The 21,281-nt window shown below is 37.8% G+C and overlaps 1 protein-coding gene across 1 annotated transcript; it reads left to right on the top strand.

The window, feature by feature from the left end:
* The first annotated feature begins 3 nt into the window (after positions 1–3).
* Positions 4–14,029, top strand: nf2b (NF2, moesin-ezrin-radixin like (MERLIN) tumor suppressor b). Its single transcript, XM_004550180.6, has 17 exons — positions 4–369; positions 621–734; positions 1,409–1,534; positions 2,317–2,439; positions 2,597–2,680; positions 3,009–3,077; positions 3,237–3,319; positions 3,467–3,542; positions 3,643–3,780; positions 5,438–5,512; positions 5,608–5,721; positions 5,830–5,952; positions 6,056–6,273; positions 7,038–7,140; positions 8,766–8,905; positions 8,994–9,165; positions 10,516–14,029. Exons 2-17 carry the CDS (start codon positions 645–647, stop codon positions 10,561–10,563), a joined length of 1,782 nt encoding a protein of 593 aa, XP_004550237.1. The 5' UTR covers positions 4–369; positions 621–644; the 3' UTR covers positions 10,564–14,029.
* The last annotated feature ends 7,252 nt before the right edge of the window (positions 14,030–21,281 follow it).

The raw sequence follows: 21,281 nt of genomic DNA, 5'->3' as shown, positions 1-21,281 counted from the left end.
ACAGTTGCTATTCGTGTTCCCACCTGTAGAGTGTTTGGGAATCAAAACAAAAATCTTCTGGAAAGTCGTCCTAGATTTTAACAGAAAGCTAACCCACCTAAAACCGAGAGAGTTAGCACAGTTGTTCCCAAGTGTTATTTGAATCAGCTTTAACATCTGAATTTCGCTTAATTAGATGTATTTCATCATGGGAGTTTCTCAAAAGTTTTGCTCTTTCTACAACTTTTTCTGCTCGGTTTTCGTGGCATAGCTGGGAAGCTAACTGCTGTTTGTTGTAGTAAATGTTAGCCTAGCATTGCTCTCCCCACACAAAAGCCCTGCCTCTTCTCAGAGTTGTTGGACACCAGAAGTTTCAAACTTTATTAAGCGGTAATGGCCCCATCTAACTTTTTAATGCATGTTGTTTTGATTAATTTTTTTCGTATCTCTAAAACCGCTGGAAAAACTAAATTATCGTTTGGATGCTAAAGAGAACATGATCAAGAAGCAGTTCCTTCCATGCGCTTAACACCGTAAATTACATTAAAAACATGCTACTTAAGTCATGAGTTGGTTCATCGTATCACTTGTTAAATGTAATTTGTAGCTCTATAATCTGTTGTGTTAATTTTTTTCCACAGCTTTTTGACCGAAACGTCTTCAAAATGTCTATCCTGGGATTAAAGAAGAAGCAGCCAAAGACTTTTAAAGTCAAAGTTATCACTATGGATGCTGAAATGGAGTTTAGCTGCGAGGTATGGATATATGCGAGCCTGTATGATATGTCGAAGTATAATAATTAACTGTGATTACATTTTTATATATAATCTTTGGCTCATTTAAAATGAACCCCCAGATTAACAGTAAAGAATTGCTTGAAAAGTCCATGCATCACACCTTGCAAAAGTTAAATTGGGCAAAATTGTACGAGGCCTTTCACTGGTTTTAAACGTGAAGGGCACTGCTGTAATCTAAGACGCATGTCATGCAACCTCATGTGTGGGTTTACCCAGGAGATAGTTTATCAGCAGCAGTTATAGATCCTGACACACGTTATCTTGTGATTGATTGAGCAAGTAAATGACAGTCAACAATGGCTATACTCATGTGGGGCCTCTGCTGTGTGAAATAATACCGCTGCTTTCCCCCCACAAACATTGATATGTTATCTTTTTAAACCACAGCTCATTTTTGTCCTGTGAAAGATTACATTTCACAGGATACATTAGATTCTTGGGGATGTGTCCCACCTACACTATAACACACTGCAGGGAGCCCTGCCAGTACACCAGGATTGAAACATTCTTATAATAATTATTCTTACATTTTTCTTTATATTGAGACAGGACAGTTAAAGGGCTCCAGCTGCAAATACCCTTGCTTTGAGCATTTTCACTTGCTCATATCTTTCTAACTCTTTTCTTTTCAGGTCAAGTGGAAAGGTAAAGACCTCTTTGACCTGGTATGTCGAACTGTTGGTTTGAGGGAGACCTGGTTTTTTGGACTTAGGTACACAGTAAAGGATACCTATGCCTGGCTAAAACCAGACAAGCGGGTAAGTGAAGGAATAATTCTAAGGAGATTGGCTCTGAGATCCAAAAATAAACAAATAAACCCCCAATTAAAAAAAAAAAAGAGTGTAAAATGTCAATAAAAACATGGCGCAATAATTTACAGACCTCATAGAGCCACATGTTATTCACAATAGACTATAAATGCATATAAAATCTTTGAACGGCAAAAATGTCCCATTTTAGGAAAGTTGGGACAGGGTCATGTTTACCACTGTGAAGCATGCACTATTCTTTTAATACCAGCCTGTAAAAATCTGGAAAAGGAAGAGAGCCGCTGCTGGATTTCTGGGAGATGAATGTTGTCCCGTTCTTGTCAGAGTTAATATTCTAGTTAATATTCTAGCTTTTTTGTATTTTTTTGTACCATGGAGTACCAAATGATTTCAGCTGGTGAACTGCAGCCAGGCAGTACCTGGACTCTACTATGAAGTATGGAATTATGGAAGGCTTTCCCGGAAAAAGAGGTCACCTGGATATTTGGAAGGTTATACAGGTTGCTTAAATAAGACATTTATATTGGCTAGATCAGTCAGCGTTGTATTTCAGCGTGCAAATATTTCTTCATGCTGGAAGAGAGAAATTCTAAATGAGTTGAGAAATTTGTTTTCCGTGGAATGGAACATGATGTTTTCTATGTTCTTCTGTAAAACGTATATGGCTTTATAGGATCTGCAGATCACTGTATTCTGCCCAATACCCCAACTTTTTTTGAATGGTTGTATAAACACAATATAATAACTTTTCCTTTTCATCTTTCATCAAGGTCTTGGACCAGGAGGTTCCTAAGGACTCTCCCATAACATTTAATTTCCTTGCTAAATTTTTCCCGGAAAAAGTAGAAGAAGAGCTGGTTCAAGAAATAACTCAACACCTCTTCTTCTTACAGGTACTCTGATAACTTTGTGGTGAAACCTTTAGGTGAATTTCTTTCTTTTAGTTTATTTTGAATTTTAACTCGACCTGTGTGTAGCATTTACCTCACGTCTAAGAAGCTTTTATGTAGCTCAGTACATGTTCACACATGTTGTCAAACTCTTGTTTAGGTAAAAAAACAGATATTAGATGAAGAGATATTCTGCTCCCCTGAAGCTTCAGTTCTGTTGGCATCATATGCCGTCCAAGCTAAGGTAAGAAAATTTGGAGGGTCAAATTCTCACTAAACCAGCAGTTGCTCGGCCTTCTTTTATCTGAAAATAATTAGTCTCCTGGAGTACATTTGCTGCTGGAGACCATCATGCAAATATGAAACAAAATCAATATAATGCAGATTAGTTATATGGACAGCATGAAGAGCAGTGCATTCATGAGATACAAAAGGGCTAAAATTTGATAAAGGGCAACTTATTTACTGCACAGATCCTAATGACCTATGTTATTCAACCAAACTCTGAATAAATATTTTCCTCTGTGTGTCATTAATGTTTGATTTGTTGTTTACTGTTGTTTCCCTTTCAGTATGGAGACTTTGATACAAACTTCCATAAACCAGGCTTCCTGGCACAAGATGAGCTTTTGCCAAAAACAGTAAGTATACAGGTCTCTGTGCAGATTTGACCTATGAAAACTGGTGCTTCCCAGAATTATTTTCTTTTGTTAGCAGTCATTTCTGGCCGAGTTTGTCAGACACCATCTGTGCATTCAGTGTATTAACATTTTCCCTGTGATCCTGTGTCTTTATCCCAGGTTGTGATGCAGTACCAAATGACAGCAGACATGTGGGAGGAGAAGATCACAGCTTGGTATGCCGAGCACAGAGGCCTCGCCAGGTACAGCTGACCCAGGGGGCTGCTGAAGACCAGCATGTGAAGACTTATTAACACCTTTAGCAAAAGATTGCACGAGATCATGTAGTTTAAGTGTAATCGGTGTATCATTGTGTGATCCCCTTTCTTATTTTCACATCGTCCATATAGAGATGAAGCTGAGATGGAATACCTAAAGATTGCTCAGGATCTTGAGATGTATGGTGTCAGCTACTTTGAAATTACTGTGAGTGTGAATTAGTATGACTTGATTTCACATTTTTGAATCTGACATTTAACTTTGCTGTCTCTTGGGTTAACATTTGTGTTTCTACATATATTGGCAGCAAAATAAGAGGGACACAAACCTCCTACTTGGAGTTGATGCCCAGGGTCTTCACATCTACAGCCCCAACAGCAAACTCGCCCCTAACAAGTCCTTTCCTTGGAGCGGCATCCGTAATATCTCCTATAGTGAAAAGGAGGTAAGGGCAAGGAGTGGGCTGTCCTGCAGACAAACTGGGCATAATGCTCACATCCAAAATAATATGCTTAAAATACTCTTAGATTGATATATTTTGTCTGCAATTTTTTTGCCTCTCATTATGTTCCTGCCACCTGAATTGAAACACTTGTGGGTATTTTTAAATGGCTGTTTTGTATTACTGTGTCTGTGTATCTGAGAATCCATTAAAAACATAAATGCAGCATTCATGGGCACGCTTGGATTGTATTCCACATCTTTGGTCCTATTCCAACAAATTTGTATTTTCAACATTTTAATGTCATCCAGTCATTCTGGCCTAGGGAAGAGTTGGTGAGTACAGATTCAGTAACAGTGAAAGTGATCAACAGTGAGTAACAGCCAGCAACCTCCATGGGTTGCTGGCTGTTACTATATGAATTCCGTTACAAGGTTTGCTGCACTAGAAACTCTCTTGCAATTTGTTTTGGGTCCTAACAGACACTTTGATTCGTAATTTATTTCAAACATGTAAACAATATACAGGTACATTTAGAAAAGAAAATAAGAAAGAAAAAATAATAATATACAAAAAAAAATCAATACATTTCAATATAGCTACCGTTCTGATTAATTTACATGTTGAAACGGAGTGGGAAGAAGTAAATTATCAGTTAATATTTAGTCAGCTTCCTTACTGCTATAATTTGTAATAAAAGTAGTGAACAGATTTCTATAATATCACATCATGATTTATTTATTTTTTTAAATAGAGACATTCACTTAATTTTAATATTTTCCTTTTCTTTTCAACCATAGTTTGTGCAAATATACCAGATTTCCTGGAAACACTCGTTAAATACTAGCTGAGTGTAAGTCTGGACAATATATTGAGTTTTTAAGACATATTAAAAAGGATGCGGGATGAGACAATGTTGTTTATGTTTCATTAAAATTATACTCGGATGAGCAGCCGTAGCACATTCGACTAAAAAGAAAAGATCACTGGCAAGCTTCTTGGAACATAGACTGTGATGCTGATTCTCTCAAATGGTGGAAGGAACATAAAGTTGGCTATCCAGCAATGAACTGCCTGGCCAAAAATGATCTTTGTGTGTCAGCTACCAGACACCCTTCTGAAAAGCTTTTCAGTTACAGCTTAACAATGTAACCTGTCACAGGGCATCTTGCTCTGTTTTGTTGTTGTTTTTTTTTATATATCTATATGTATATATCTTTATAATTATTCCCAGTTTTTACAAAGAAACTCACTGGCTAGAAAAAGGGATAAAATTTTCCTCATTTTATTCCATTTCATACTTTTGCATGCAAGCGTTGCATTTTCTTGATTGCACAAATGTGAGTCTTTGGTATGCAAGAAAATAACATTTTATTTAAGGGGCATTGTTATTTAATATATGCAGATAATTAACTTTTCTTATTTATATTTTTGTAACATTTTCCATGTACATCTTAAGTTGTATGTTAACAAACGTGCCTGTGTGACATTTGGTTTTGATTTTGAACTGCCTTTTTGTTATATTATTACAGCCTTACAGCTGTATATTGGAAACTGCTTTCTTTCAGTGTCATATTTTCTTTCATATTGATCTGTTGTAAACTGTGCTCTCGGTTAATCTGCATGTTTTGTTTTGTTTTTTGTTTTCATGTTGTTCCAGTTCACAATCAAACCTCTGGACAAGAAGAAAGATGTTTTCAAGTTCTACTCATCTCAGCTGCGTGTCAACAAGCTGGTTGGTTTGCCTCTGTGTTTGTGATGTCATCTACTTAAAGGTTAAATGTTGTATGTCGTAAGTTTGTGCTGATTATGTTTCACCTGACTCCTTAGATCCTGCAGTTGTGCATTGGGAATCATGATTTGTTTATGAGGAGGAGGAAGGTGGACTCAATTGAAGTGCAGCAGATGAAAGCTCAAGCCAAAGAGGAAAAGGCCCGCAAGAAGGTCTGTGGTCTCAACTCCATTGGAACATCACATTAGATAGGATGCTCACAGTGATCCATCATAAATCTTTTATTGTGGTTAACAAACTTTAAATGGTCCGCCATGTAGATGGAGCGCCAGATCCTGGCACGGGAGAAACAGATGAGGGAGGAAGCGGAACGGGCAAAAGAGGAAATGGAAAGACGGCTGTTCCAGCTGCAGGATGAGGCACGACTGGCTAATGAGGCACTGGTGAGAATATTGTCATTTACCTGAGATAACTGTTGGATTTTCAGAGTTTATCTTATGCAACTTTGTAAAAATTTGGATTAAATGTTAAATAAATTTTGTCCAGCTGCGATCTGAGGAGACAGCAGACCTGCTGGCAGAGAAAGCTCAGATTGCTGAGGAAGAAGCGAAGCTGTTGGCCCACAAAGCTGCAGAAGCTGAGCAAGAGAGGCAGAGGTTAGAGGTCACAGCCATGAAGACCAAGGAGGAGAAGAGGCTCATGGAGCAGAAGATGAGGGAGGCGGAGCAGCTGGCTGTAAAACTGGTGGAGCAGTCTGAGCGGAGGTCTGAAATCATTTGAGTTTTTATTTGAGATATTTTCATTAGTTAAAATTTAATCCCCTTATAACTTTTGTCCATGCATAACATTTATCAACTGGTAACTAAATAAATGAAACACTATTAATAAAAGTCCTCTAAAAATATTTCACATAAACCTGCAAAGATTTAGCCGAAGCTGGCATGTGGTGGTAATTTTAAAAAGAGTTTTCCACTTATTCTATTTTCAAAATGAGTAAAAAAAAAGATGCAGGAAACCCGAGATATGCTTTTGATTCCATCCAGTTTTCTTCCCTCTCAAAACCCAGCATTCCTCCTCAACCACCAACAGCATTGGGGTTCACTTCTAAAATGAATGTGTTAGAAAAACTGGGTCTGTTGCTCTGTCATTATCTTGATTCTGTTATAACATTAAGGCTGGGTTTAAACATGCATTGTTAAACTCAAAGGCACATGATCCCTTAAACTTAATTACTGAAATCACCTAAACTCAACCTAAACCTAAACTGCTATATATAAATGTGCTAACTGTGCTATGCATAAATAGGTCTGCAAATCACTTCGATAGGAGGATAAAAGCCCCCCAATTGTCATGTCATCGAGAGACACATGATGATCTTCATGTCTTTGATAAGAAGCCTATAATGCTTCATTTGTGTTCCTTTTGTTTCAGAATAAGTTGTAAAAAGAAAAGAAAAAAGTACTGCTCTGATAATAATCACATGTATTTACTTTACTCTTAGTTGAACTGACTAAATCTTTGATTCCAGGTTGAAGGAAGCTGATCACCTGAAACAGGACCTGACTGAGGCAAAGGATGCTGAGAGGAGAGCCAAGCAGAAGCTGCTGGAGATCACCAAAACAACCTACCCTGTACGTTGATCACACTACTGCTTCTCTGATCTCTGTGATGCCTGGATTTCTTTTGTAGATTGAAGGAGTTTGTTTTCATTATAAAAGCTCTGATCTCCGTGTTATTACGCTGCAAAGGCCATTGATTAGCTGCTCTAGGTAATTTATGAGCTTAATATGGACCATCAATTTGAGATCTTCAAAGTTATTTTTTTAGGGAGGATTATCATTGTTCTATAACTTCCCTCATTTATTTCTTGAAATTAGCGATTTCATGTCTCCCAGAATGTTTTTAATGGCAAGAGAAGAGGTGCGAAATCTGTGGGTGTTACTAGTATTGCAGATTTATATTTATTAGTGTGGATAATTGACGAGAAAAAACCCACAAAACATTAATGTGTTTTATATCATTCACTATAAATGGACTTTGTTAGTAACCAAGTTAGAGAAAGCTGTATGCTTTTATGTGTTATTGCTCAAAATGAGGGATTTCAAATAGCAGTGGTATTACACACAAAACTGAATGTTCTGGACCAAGGCCAGGAAGATCGTGAAGGACCTCAGCCATCCCAACAACAGACTGTTCTCTCTGTTGAGGTCAGGAAAGCGATTCCGCTCCCTGAAGACCAACACAGAGAGACTGAGGAGGAGCTTCTTCCCGCAGGCGATACGGTCTCTCAATCACAATCACACCACCACACAGTACTGACCCACACATGGTAAATGGCCTGCATTTTTATAGCGCTTTTCTAGTCCATAGGACCCCAAAGCGCTTTACACTACATTCAGTCATCCACCCATTCACACACACATTCATTACTGGCGATGGCAAGCTACATTGTAGCCACAGCTGCCCTGGGGCGCACTGACAGAGGCGAGGCTGCCGGACACAGGCGCCACCGGGCCCTCTGACCACCACCAGTAGGCAAACATGGGTTAGTATCTTGCCCAAGGATATTTGGCATGCAGCCAGGAGGCAGCCTGGGCTCGAACCACCGACCTTCTGATTAGTGGCTGACCTGCTCTGCCACCTGAGCTACAGCCACATATGGTTCTTACACACACACTGGACTTTCTGGACTTTGTTTTTGTACAACACTGGTCACTATATTCTTCATTTCCAGTTAATACTTGTACAGCTGCTGTTATTGTGTATATATTTATTTATATTTAGATTTCTTCATACATTCTTATATAGTTCTATATTGTGTATTGTGTATTTTGTTGTACAGTTATTTTATTTTCAACTTTAATTTATATATTTTATCTTATTCTTCCCAGTTAAATTTACCCTTCATTCTAATTTGTGTTGTACAGTTATTTCATTTTTAACCTTAATTTATATTTTATTCCTTCCTAGTTAAATTTACCCTTTTTAATTTTTCATATTTATTTCCTATCTTATTCATAGCCTTTTCCTTTTTTGTTTTCTTTAGGTCACGAGCAGTTGTCCAAGCATTTCACTACATATCGTACTGTGTATGACTGTGTACGTGACAAATAAAATTTGAATTTGATTTGATAATGATAATTCAGTGAATTATTTTGGTTTTTTGCCCTCATATGACCCCAGATTTTAAAAGTGTAATGTGCTTTACCTTTGTGAATATTTATACTTAAATGACATCTGTGTGCTTGTCTTCCAGCTCATAGCAGCTTATTCTGCTCCCCCTGCTCCTCCTGCTCCTCCTGAAGCAGCCGACTTTGCCTGCGAGTCACCACCTGCACGCCTCGACTTCAAGGACTCCGACATGAAACGGCTCTCTATGGAGATTGAGAGAGAGAGGTAAGCCGGGGTTTAAATCCCCTGCAACGGCACTTTAGAGTGACAGTTTGGCTGTTTGTTGATGATACTGTGGCATGCATAAATACAGGCTGGAGTACATGGAGAAGAGCAAACATCTTCAGGACCAGCTGAAGGAGCTCAAGTCTGAGATCGAGTCTCTGAAGCTGGAGGAGCAGCAGCAGCAACAGGCCAGCCTCTACAACCTGCACAGTGAGGCGAGGGGGTACATCCCAGAGCCCGTCTACATAGCTCACAGCAACGTACGTATGAGCCATTCATGTAATGTCATTAGTTTTATTGATGCTTAGTTATGTGTCAGAGTGTTAGTATAACCAAACCAGTAACTGCAGCTCACGCCCACTAATGATCCTAAGACCCAAACTCTTCCACAGCATGCATTTTGAATTTCTTTGATATTTGTGCTGATTGGGACCTGATGAATGTAAAAACAAAGAATTACCAGATTTTTTTTTTTTTTTTTACCTTATTTTTGTTTTTAAGAAAAATGAGAGCCACATATGAGGATATTCGTTTAAAATTTTGATAGAACAGTAGCAGTATAATGTCCTCGTAAGTGGATACCAGGCCCTTGTAGAGCAAAATTGAGTATTTTGGTCTAAATAACCCAAAACGTGATGCCCACATATGTGGATGCCAGGTCCTAGGAGGTTAATCAGGTTGTGAACAAACATCTGATATCCAAACATAACCTTTTCATTCAAAATGAAATTTTGGACAGTTTAAGTGCAAAATGTAATTTTTTGGGGTAATATTTCTTAAAATTTCAAAAATTCTAGATTAACATTAACATGCAAAAAGCAGATTGTGTTTATCATTTATTTTTATCTTATATTCTCTCCTAAGGTCATTGATTGTTTTCATTTGTAGCACATTTATAAATGTTCTAATTTAAAAACTCTTCAGCATAAACTAGGTTTACAAGAAACACGCAGTCCACCGCAATCAGTTCAGTTGAATTCAGTTTTTATTTGGCCTGTGTACTCACTGCATCACTGGTAATTACTGTTTGTCCTGTTGAGCTTGAATCACTGCTGGAATTTCAGATCTCATTATCCAAAGGACAACCAGAGCACCACAATATCTCTCGAACACGAATTTAAGAAAAGTCTAGATTAAAGAAAATGTTATAATGATGACAAATAAGGTTTAAAGTGGAGTGGTACTGTACTCAAAGGTTATCCATCGTCCTGGCTTTCTTTCATATTAAATTCAATCCTTTGACTATACTAATGTGAAAACATCTTCAAAGGAATTGCTTTTGTTATGTCAATATTTTACCACATAGAAGAAAATGATTTCAAATTGCATCTTAACATGTAACACAAACCGTTGCACTTCGAATTCTCGCATTTCTGTTTCACCGAGTTAGCCCTGAAGATAGCAGAATGTAATATGCAGCCGTATACTGATGATTCAGTTAAATTAAGGATATACCGGATCAGCAGACTTGGTAAATAGTTACTGTTGTAAATACTTTGTAATGCCAAAAGCATTTATGTGGCAAATATGAAATACTTGAAAATGTTTGCATTTGTATTTTTAGAATTACTGATTACTCCATGATTGCTCATGCTTCTCTTGTTTTGCAGAGAAACTCTGCATACATGTCTCAGATGGCCTTCTTTGAAGAAGTGTGATCCTGGCCCTTTAAAATTGAGGGAGCAGTTGCTGTGACGCTCTGCTTCCTCAGCCTGTTTGGTTAACGTTTACCTGACTGAAGCTAACAGACAGAAACTCTATGTTCTTTGGAAAGACTTTGAAATGAACTAATAACACTTGTGTGGCTTCCTGCGCAGACTGTTAGATTAAGTTTTGCCACCTGCAACACCTGCAGCATGTCAGCATCTAGAAAGAGTGCATTATTGGATGAGCGCTTCTTCAAGATATGTTGCTGAGGAGTTTTTATTTCATGCTTTTTGTTTGGTTTTAATGAATACTTAGCTGTAATGTGGTCAAATACAGAACTATGCCTGCTTAATGTCGAGATATCCATTTGTGCCTTAAAATACTTTAAGACTGGGATTGTGTTAAAAAAGAAATTACGCTGCAACGTTGGCAAAGTTCAGATCAGTTGTGATGTCAGCTGCGATGAATGTCGTAAACAGGGTTCCTTCCACAGAAGCAAGATATTCTTCAGGCATGGGTTAGAGTTCAGATTTACCAACTGTTGTTCAGTAACACTCTGAACGTAGACTGTATGTAAACGAAAGGCTCTGGCCCCAATATATAGAAATCTATGAAAAACAATCTTGCTGCTCATCTTATTTTATTACCTAAACACTTTGGTGATGAAGTTATGGTCTCACTCTAGCTTCTAAGGTTGTTTTGTGCTTTATAAATAACGTCCCCATTTAGAGTGTAACAGATGATAAAATGCATGTGATTTACAGTGTGGTTTCCTTCTGACTGACAAAATACCGTCATACGAGGATGTAGTGCGTCTGGTTTCTCACTCACTCAGATCCTCCTCTTGCTTAAAATGCCTGGTTTTAAAAGGCATGAACATATATACATGGTGGTGCTGCCAGTGGATGCTTCTCTGCTCCTACTGTCTGGCTCAGGAGATCTGACAAAGATCGCTGACCTATTCATGCATAAAATGCCAGACTTGTGTCCACTTTTGTTGATGTTTTAGTGAAAGAAATGCCAAAACAAAGGCAACAGAGAAAAACTTTCCACAAGTGAAAAGTTGTTTCACATTATTTTAGTCTTTTAAACATGTTTAATTTGATATGTCGACATCAGTAATCTGACTTTAGGCTAACTTAATGTTCAGTCGCTGTTATTAACATTAAGTTATATTAGCTAAAGAGGAAAAAATGGAAAGGTTTTTATTAATGTAATAAATTAGAGTTGAACTGAGAATGATATTTGGCTACTGTTGTTGTATGTGTTCTTATTAGGTACTTCTAAGTAGAGCAGGGCAATATGACCAAAAATATTTATCACGATATACATTTGAAAATTTGCGATAACGATATAACTGACGATATAATTGACACTAGACAAAACACTTTACAACTCCACAACTTTATTAATGCAAAAAAAACCCATCAATGTATTTTCACTTAAACAAGCAGCTTTTTATGTGCATTAAATGGTAAATGGCCTGCATTTGTATAGCGCTTTTCTAGTCCCTAAGGACCCCAAAGCGCTTCACACTACATTCAGTCATTCACCCATTCACACACACATTCACACACTGGCGATGGCAAGCTACATTGTAGCCACAGCTGCGCTGGGGCGCACTGACAGAGGCGAGGCTGCCGGACACTGGCGCCACCGGGCCCTCTGACCACCACCAGTAGGCAAACATGGGGTTAGTATCATTAAAGTTATATAAAAATGTAACAGTGCAAATGCAAATTCCTTGCTGACAGTTTAACCAAAAGGCATTTCCAGTGGAAATTGGCCGACATATCGGCAACATAACCATGTATAATATCCACAAAACTTAAAAAGAGGTTATAAACACAAAATACGGTAATATTATGTTGAAGCACAGTACGTATCACTCCGCGAGGCTCCTGCCTACGATAGCCGTAATGCTCCGACAATCCATCAAGCAGTGCGGGTTCATAGCTTAGCAAAGTTGTACTAAAACATTTGACAGATTTTTGAGCGCCGTGTACCACATAAAATCGTTTCGAGGTCAGTAAACACAACCAGAATTCATACATAAGGCACACAGGATTATGAGGGGCGCTGTCGATTTTCAGAAAAATCAAAGGATTGATTTTAAGTGTGCCGTATTTTCCAAACAACACGGTAATAACGACGGCCCGCTAGCATGCTCTACCGCAAATAGTGCTTTGTTGTGTATCTGACGGATGAAAGCCAAACCAGTCCCACACCACTGAAGTTGCAGCATTTTTACAAACCAATTCTGGTTCATCCGTTTCATTTAACGATCCACTTTCGCTCTTCTCATTCTGCGTCGCCGCCATGTGCGTATGTAAACAAAGGCACTGCGCATGCGCGTTTTACCCATATTCTATCGCGATATTTCATTTTCCTATCGTTGCCCAAAATTACACCGGTATTACCGTGAACGGTATGATATGGCCCAGCCCTACTTCTAAGTACTTAAGAAAAGAAAAATCTGCCCGAGTGTACCTGAAGCACAAAGAAATGGACAGAAATATAAATTTATGTACAGAAGAGACTTTGAGCCGCATTACAAGTCAGGAGACTCCTTTGGTGGTCCTACGTGTTTCTTTTACTTGGTTTGTGAAATGCCTTCAATGAAATCATCACACAGGAGCCTGTATTGTTTAATAGAAATGCTGTAAAATCTTGAGCTCTGCCATTTCAAGGTTTTATATTTTGTACTTTACTGCTGATGTGCCTTAATTTTATGTTATTTTATTTTTTGCTGTTACACTTTAAGACACTAAGATTTTATTTGGTGTCGTTGTGCTTTTTGATCTTAGTATTAGGGTGACTTTGATATCTTTCTCTTAATTCCTTGACAGAGTGGCAGATGGATGGCTTTTTTTTTTTCCCCCACATCACACACTTCTCAGGGTTAGTGTTAAACACCCCACGCCTTCACCGTCACCACCACCAAAGATGCAGTATGGTATCTAACAGCGTTTAAATTAGGTTTAATAATAATACGCATGTAGAAGACTAATGCAGCGATCTTTAGACTTCTTTTATATTCTGAAAAAAAGCAGCGGCTAGATGTACTCATTGATCGTGTTTGTTTATTTGACCAGCCTATCAGAGAGATTAAATTATGGGCTCAACATGGGGTCGTTACACTAACCTTGGTATTGTGTAAATGGTATTTTCCTTTGAAGTGTTCTTAAGTGCTTTGTTTTTTCTGTTTTTACCTTATTTATTTGTGCTGTAAGTCCTCAATTAACGTCACATTTGCTTGATATCTGTTATTGGGGGGAGAGCGGGTGTTTGTAATTTAGTCTTTTATTTTTCTATAATGAGATTCAAATCCAGTGTTAAAGAATGATTTCACATCAAAAAATGTTGGGTTATGTTTAATTTGAAGTGACAAAATGTTACAGTTTCATGAGTTTTGTCACTGATTTGTAACCAAGTTATTATGTGTATATTATTTCATAACAATGATAATACAACAGTGACTGTCCTGTCTGATCTGTCTTCTCATAGATTATGAGTCAGGCATATACACAGCAATTTAAGCGTGAGGAAGCGCTTTCAAAGCAGCTAAGGCTGTGTGATACAATAAATGAAAGTTTGCTAGATCTGATGATGCAGGTGTGGAAATTATCTGTGCATTATGTTATTTTGTTTATTGGAAACGAGTTAAAACAGAAAGCTAAACCATGCTAAAATGAAATTAAAAAGGCATTTAAAAGAAACTGACAAATTGTCAGTGTCATAATTACAGCAATCAAATATTAGCAAAAAAAATTAAAAAGACAATGGAAAGATGTTTATGTAATGAAACAGTATAGCAACACTTGATTTGAAGATGAGAATAATCCAAGACATGACTGTTTTGTGTTAATAATCCCTGTATTTTGAGACAAACTAAAATCTTCTAAACCTAACCAACAGTTTTGCACACCCTTAATCAAACTGGCAGTAAAAATAAATTAAACAGTAGGAGAAACAACTCCTGGTCTACAGGTTTGCAGCCTTTGCATTTCCACCATCAGGTCCATCCATCTGCAGGTCCTGAGGCAGCAAAACAGTCCCAGATCATCATACTACCACCACCATATTTTACTCTTTGTTTGATGTTCCTTTTCTGAAATGCTGTGTTACTTTTACGCCAGATGTAATGGGACACGCACGTTCCAAAAACTTTTGTCTAGTCAGTCCACAGAGTAGGAGTCTCACAGCTTTAGAGATGGCTTTATAACCGTTTCCAGACTCATTTACTTTGTTTCTTATTTGTTCCTAATTTTCCTTGGATCACAGCTTGATGTCTGGCTTTTGAGAATCTTTCAATCTACTCTGCTTTATCAGGCGGGTCCTATTTGAGTGATTTCTTGATTGGAAACAGGTGTGGCAGTAATCAGGCCTGGGTGTGGTTAGAAGAACAGCTTTCCAAAGATGTGATACACCACAGTCAGTTTATTGCTTTTCCACACAGGGCCATGTAGGTAGGTTTGGATTTTTTTACCCCTTAATAATAAACACCTTCCATTAAAAACTACATTTTGTGTTTACTTGTGGTATCTTTGACTAATATTTAAATTTGTTTGATGATCTGAAACATTTAAGTGTGACAAACATCCAAAAAATAAGGAACATTTCATCAATCTAACAAATTGTTTTGATACCTAAATTTTGGGGACTATAATAAAGCTATTATAAACTTGCAGCAAGATATAAGTCATGTTTTTGTATCATATTTCAGGGTATCAATCTTCCTCACATTAGAAATTAATACTAAAGTTGTTTGAAAATATGAAAAGAAATTCAGTACCTGGACAAAAGTCAGTAAGTGGTGATGAACTGATGGTAAGATCTAGTCACAATACAAAAATGTGTGATCAAAATCCAAACTAATTTCAAATATGTATGTTAGCAGCAGAGGGTGCAGGGCAACACACATTAATTTTCTAAAGGCCATAGTGATTAAAAATCCTAAAACCTAAAGCTTATGAATAAAATACTACTAACAGAGAACAGTTTGTCCATTTATCATAATTTCATCTGAGTGAAAAACATTCTCTTGAACATGATAAATGAGAAGTGTGCTTCTTTATGTTTGCACATCTATGACCAAATGAGAGCACTTTGAAAGCAAAGATCATGTCATGATGGCATGTTTGGCAGTTTCTTTCCTGTTTGTGCCATCTGTACCCAGGTTATCTGTCTGAAACCTGGCTGTAAAACATGGTCTCCCAGGTCTTGGTTCTCTGTACCTGTAAATGAAAAATACTTTCTATTAATTCACTCAAGTCCACTCTTTACCGTTGTACTCGCTGCAGCTCTGGAATTCCACCTGCCAGCCAGTCACACCTTAGGATACCAATCCAAGAAGCCAGCAACTAAGACTCCAGAACCAAATCACAAATATTACCTTTCATACTCACCTTGGCCACTCCTACTAAGATAAGATAAGATAAGATAGAACTTTATTAATCCCTCGGGTGGGTTCCTTTAAATTTGTGTTATTTATAAGAATTAGAATTTTAAAAACAAACCACAGCTGTGCTGGTAGCCACATCAAGGAACACACAGACAGAACGCGTTTTTTATGATAGCTCTGTCAGTAAAAGACTTCATGTGCACATTAGTGCATGTAGAAGTGAATGCATGTGAAAGTTTGGTGTTCAAATATTTTAAAATGTTTTTGTGTTGAGCAGGAAAAAAAACGTCTGTCTTAATCTGAAGAATCCCTGGATGTAAACTAAATAATTATTTTTGTCAGCACCAGAGGGCGCTACATGACGGAGTTTATTTTTGACTGACAAACCAAATCAAACAAAGCTTGATTAAACCCAAGGAAAGACTTTTTAAAAAATTGTTTATCACTGTTTTTATATTTCGAACGAGAGACAAAAGAAAAGGGTTCTTCTCTTAGTCTTAAATCAGATAACCCTCAGTTACTAGCAAAGGTATCAGGTTCACTGCTTTTCATGGTGTGTTGTTAAACATGTGCACAGCTATGACTGTATATGAGATCAGGCCTTGAATCTTTTCCTAACTGCTGAACTAAATCACTTGCTTCCACAGTCATTTATTCACAAGACAGTTTGGAAATCATAAAAATAACAACTTTCCTGGTATCATAGACATCGAAGAGGGCATGGAGAGTTGATCTATAGCAGACATATGGGAGGAAGTCAGAGCACTGAGAGATGGGGTGGTGGAGTCCAGTTTAGAGCTTGGGAACATGGAGGACAGACTAAAGGACAATGGCAAGAAGGTGAAAGTATTAAAAGCTGAGCCGACTAATCAAAAGGTAAATTAAACCCACACAAGAGAAAAATTTTCTGTTAAGCGTTAATATAAAGAAATTGGTGATATTTAAGCTACAGCTTCAGTTCATTTTAGCTGAAACATATGACCAACTACACTTTTATATAAAATTATACTTTAGGCCTCTAGGACATGTAATATTTGAAAATGCTTAAAAGGTTTCATGAAAAGAAAGAATGAAAACAAGGTAAGCAATTTCAGGTTGGTTACCAAAGAGTCTCTTTGTCTTTCTAGGACTGGGATTAAACACAGGTAATGCTAGGGAACTAAACCAGCTCCTTTCTTCTTTTCTCCTGAGAGCAGAGCTCCAGTGCTGTAGTAGGTGGGATGAGAGTGGGTCAGGCAGAAAAGGAGGTAAGTCTAGTAGCTGGCTTCCAATATCTTTCTACAGAGGGGAATGCACAGATGCATAACTACAGGCAAAGGATCCAGGAAGTGATAACTTTGGGACTGCCGACACTACTGTACTACAAGTGGACGATGACCATCTGGTAAGATCTTTAGGTCAATACCATGAACAGAGGTCTTAAACTCTGATATCAAGCATAAAAAAATCTGACTAACAGCTCTCATTAGGTAAGTGGAGATGAGCTTTTTTGTTTCCCTTTTCCAGTATTCTGGGGGGGAAAGTCAACAAATTTTGAAAACTCAAAAATTCTGACTTAAATCTCAGAATTCTGAGATTAAAGTTAGAGTATGGATAAACAAAAAAAAAAGACGTTCCTGCTGCTTTTTTTTTCTTTCTTCCAGTGGCCCTAATCCTCTTCCGTAGGTAATGCTTAAAATCCAGCTACAGGTAAATATTGGAAGAAATATTAGTATTACTAGGATTAGGGTTCTACTATTTCTGTTTTTACTGTGTGTGGTAACTCCTGATGTCTTCTAGGTGTAAATTTGATCCTGGCAGGCTTGGTGTTTCTTGCTCCCAGTTGGAGTTGCAGGTGGAGTTGTGCACAAGTGTCTCTCGCTGGTTTGCCTGTGGGTGGAGACCGACTTCCTGGATTTTCCCTTATGCACCCATTCTGAGTTAATCCATCAAGATCCTGCTATTTAAGGACTGGATGGTGCAGTTGCTCTCTGCCAGAGTTGATAAATAGGCTCTCTTTGAAGTTAGTTTACTAGTTTGTAACTTCACTTCTCTAAAAGCTGAACCAGTTTCCCAAGAATCCTGTTCTAATGAGGAATTTTGTAAACAATGTTAGTCACACTCACCTGAAACATCTTGCTGAACTCCAAACCTGAAAGAGGAAATCCCTACCCAAGTAAGGCCACTAAACCTGATCTCGGGATCCTTACACCTAGCACCCTTTAACTTTTCTCCTCTCTGGCAGTGACTCTGTTTGCAAGATAATTGCTGTGATACAAATCTGTAAAACAGCATGTTGTAAAGTCTGAACAATCCCCTCTTTTCCCTTTTCCCCATGCCATTCCATTTAAAAAAAATCCTTGAAATCCTGAAGTTCCATTTTGAAACCTTGTAATGAGGATGTGCCAGCAAGGGGTGTGTATTACCGAGAAACGCCACGCTAACTGGCTAATGTATTATCAATTATAAGTCATTAGCCAGTGAATCTACCCTGGGTAATCTGCCTTTTTGACATGTAATATGATCAAAATTTACTAAATGGACTTAATGTTGGTTTTTTTTCAGTGTGACCAATAATGACTGACAGCAGAAACTCAATGGAAAAGTGTTTACAGAGGCCAAGTCAGAGAACCGTTTTCCCATAGACTTCTACAATACCTGAAGTCTTTTTGCAACCACAGCTTTGTACTCCAGGTGTCATTACAGATGGGGGAAGTTTAGCTATGATAATGCAGGAAATGTTGGAGAAGCTGACTGGAAATGGGACATTAGCCTGGACTTTTAAGATTAGCCATTCTTATGGTTCTTTGTGCAGGCTGCTGGGGAATTCCCATGATGCACTCAGTGTTTCTTCTTCACTCACCTTTTTTACTTCTGGCATTTAATCATGAGCTATTATTAATCTCTGGCTCTCTTCAGTGTTACTTTGTCTTGTCTTCCTCCCCTCAGCTGATGGCCTCCACTCCCTGATCCTGGTTCTCACTAAAGTTTCTTCCTGTTAAAATTGAGTTTTTCCTTCCCACTGTTGCTAAAATGCTTGCTCATAGGGAGTCAAAGAATTGTTGTCCTTTTCTCTGTTTTCACTGTATTACTGTAAAGTCTTTACCTTAAATATAGGACACCTTGAGGCAACTGGTGTTGTGATTTGGTGCTATATAAATAAACCTGAATTGAATAGCCTGCTGACGTGATTTAATGATGTGAAAGGGTGAATTTTACTTGAAACTCTGTTTTTCACAAACCCTAAACAAGCAGTTTTAATGTCTAAGCCGAAGTGGGTAATCCAATGGCTGAACTTAAGTAAATTTTCATTTTCAATTTCAGTTTAAGTTTTAGTTTAGTTTTGTTTAACTATAATAAAGTTGGTTAGAGATCATGTTACTTTATTGTTTTCACTTTCATGTCATTATTCTTCCTGACGTTCGAGACAGATGATAAATCCTTTTAAAATAGAAGCCGTTCCTGACAAAAGTTGGGAATAAGATGCAGCCCACCCAAGCCATCCTCAAATCCAAAGTAATTTTAAGCATGTTTGTTAGCAGCTAAGGCTGCTAGACAATACAATTGAATTTTCGAAAGCCTTAGTGATTAAAAATCATCAACCCTAAAGCTCATAAATAAGTCAAAACTTAATAACAGGGGAGTGTTTATTCATCCATTTATCATAATTTCATATGAAACAATGTGAGATAAGTAATGAGGTGAATAAAAGAAAGAGGCACTTCTCTTGGACTTAATTTATAAAATAACTCTCAGTCACACTAAAAGGAGTGAGCATAATGATGTGTGCTTCTCAGTGTGTGTTATGAAACATTATGTATGCACAGCTGTGACTGAATGAATTAATGTGTATGAAAGCAGCTTGAGTATTTTTTTCTCACCAGCACAAAGATCAGATCTTAAATCTTCTCCGAACCCGCGTTTCCCATTCAAACTTAGTTTGAAGCTCACATACAGTGCTGTGGAAAAGTCCTTTTTTGAATATTTGCCACACTAGACTAGTCACATTAGACAAAGATCAACTGAGTAAATACAAAATGCATTTTTTAAAGCGATTATCACCCCAACATATTATTTGTGAATAACCACATTTTGTGTAAAGCTGAATTCAATTTTGCCTGATGATTGCCAGACCTGTTCAAGAAGAGATAATCAAGAAATCGCTGCCTGGCGAGCGATCTAACGAAATTCAAGAGGAGATGAGAAACAAAGTCACTGAAGTCTGTTTTTTACTGTTATAAGAACAAAAAAACAGAATTTTGTTGTATTTGTTCTCACATGCCAATACAAAATAAGCTTCACATCTTCAGGTAGTCTTGATTTATTTTTGGTTTGCAGGCTGTTTTTTTTTGGGGGGGGGGATCGTCTCAGAGGATTGTATTGTCTGTGCATCCGCAATGACTGAGTGCATCTGAAGGTTTTAAACTTACTATGCGTTACACGTATGTGGACTTGATTCACATAATCAGTATGTAAGCCATCGTGCAGGATGATTTTCACAACACTCCATCCAGGTTTAACACCCTCCTGTGGTCCTTGCTCTCTGGAATGGCAACTTGTTGGTATGAGTCTATTTCATTCTTCTTCCACAATCCCACTTCAGAAGTAAACTCACAGGGAGAGGCTTCAGCAGTGGTGGAAGCTGCATTTGGATCTCTTATTGCTCATAAGTAAACATAACATTAGAATGCAACAGTGGAAAAATACAACACATGCTACAGTCACACAAGGGAAAATGGTGGTTGGGAACCATTGCACAAAGAAAATTAGTGTGACCATTTGCAATGAACTTGCTGTCTTGTTCCCTTTTTAAATAGTTGCTTGACAAATGGAGAGCAGATGTAGGGTGAAGTTTGCAGATACATGCAATTAGTTTGTAATGATACAGCGAGTAACTGAGATAAAGCAGTCAAAATCCCAATTCTCTTTCAAACTGCTTAATTACTTGCAGCCAGAACCCCACAGAAATTCAGACATTCCTCCACAAATAGTGACATGGTTGCTGTGATTTAACTGTAGAATGAAATGAGGGCTTGACAGCTTTGATTTTAAATAGGAATAGAACCAGTCGGCAGCCAGTTATGTCAGGTATCCTACTGCAGAGAGACGTGACACAGATGAGACACACCCAGCAGCACAGGCTGACTCAGACTGGTTGCAACATGTTTGTCACAGTTTTTAAATTCGACTTCCAAACCTTTGCCAGTTTCTCTGAGAGTGATTGCGGTGCATCTGAATTGGACTGCAATTCTTTGGAAACAGGTTCATCGACAGTGGTCCCCAGCTTGTCCTCTGGATGAACAGTTTAAACTGTTTAAATTCCAGGTTTGCTCAGGTGAAGTTCAT

This window comes from Maylandia zebra, linkage group LG10 (genome assembly GCF_041146795.1).
Source record: "Maylandia zebra isolate NMK-2024a linkage group LG10, Mzebra_GT3a, whole genome shotgun sequence".
NCBI classification, from domain to species: domain Eukaryota; kingdom Metazoa; phylum Chordata; class Actinopteri; order Cichliformes; family Cichlidae; genus Maylandia; species Maylandia zebra.
The sequence above is the reverse complement of the archived record's forward strand: the minus strand, read 5'-3'. Positions and strand labels throughout refer to the sequence as shown.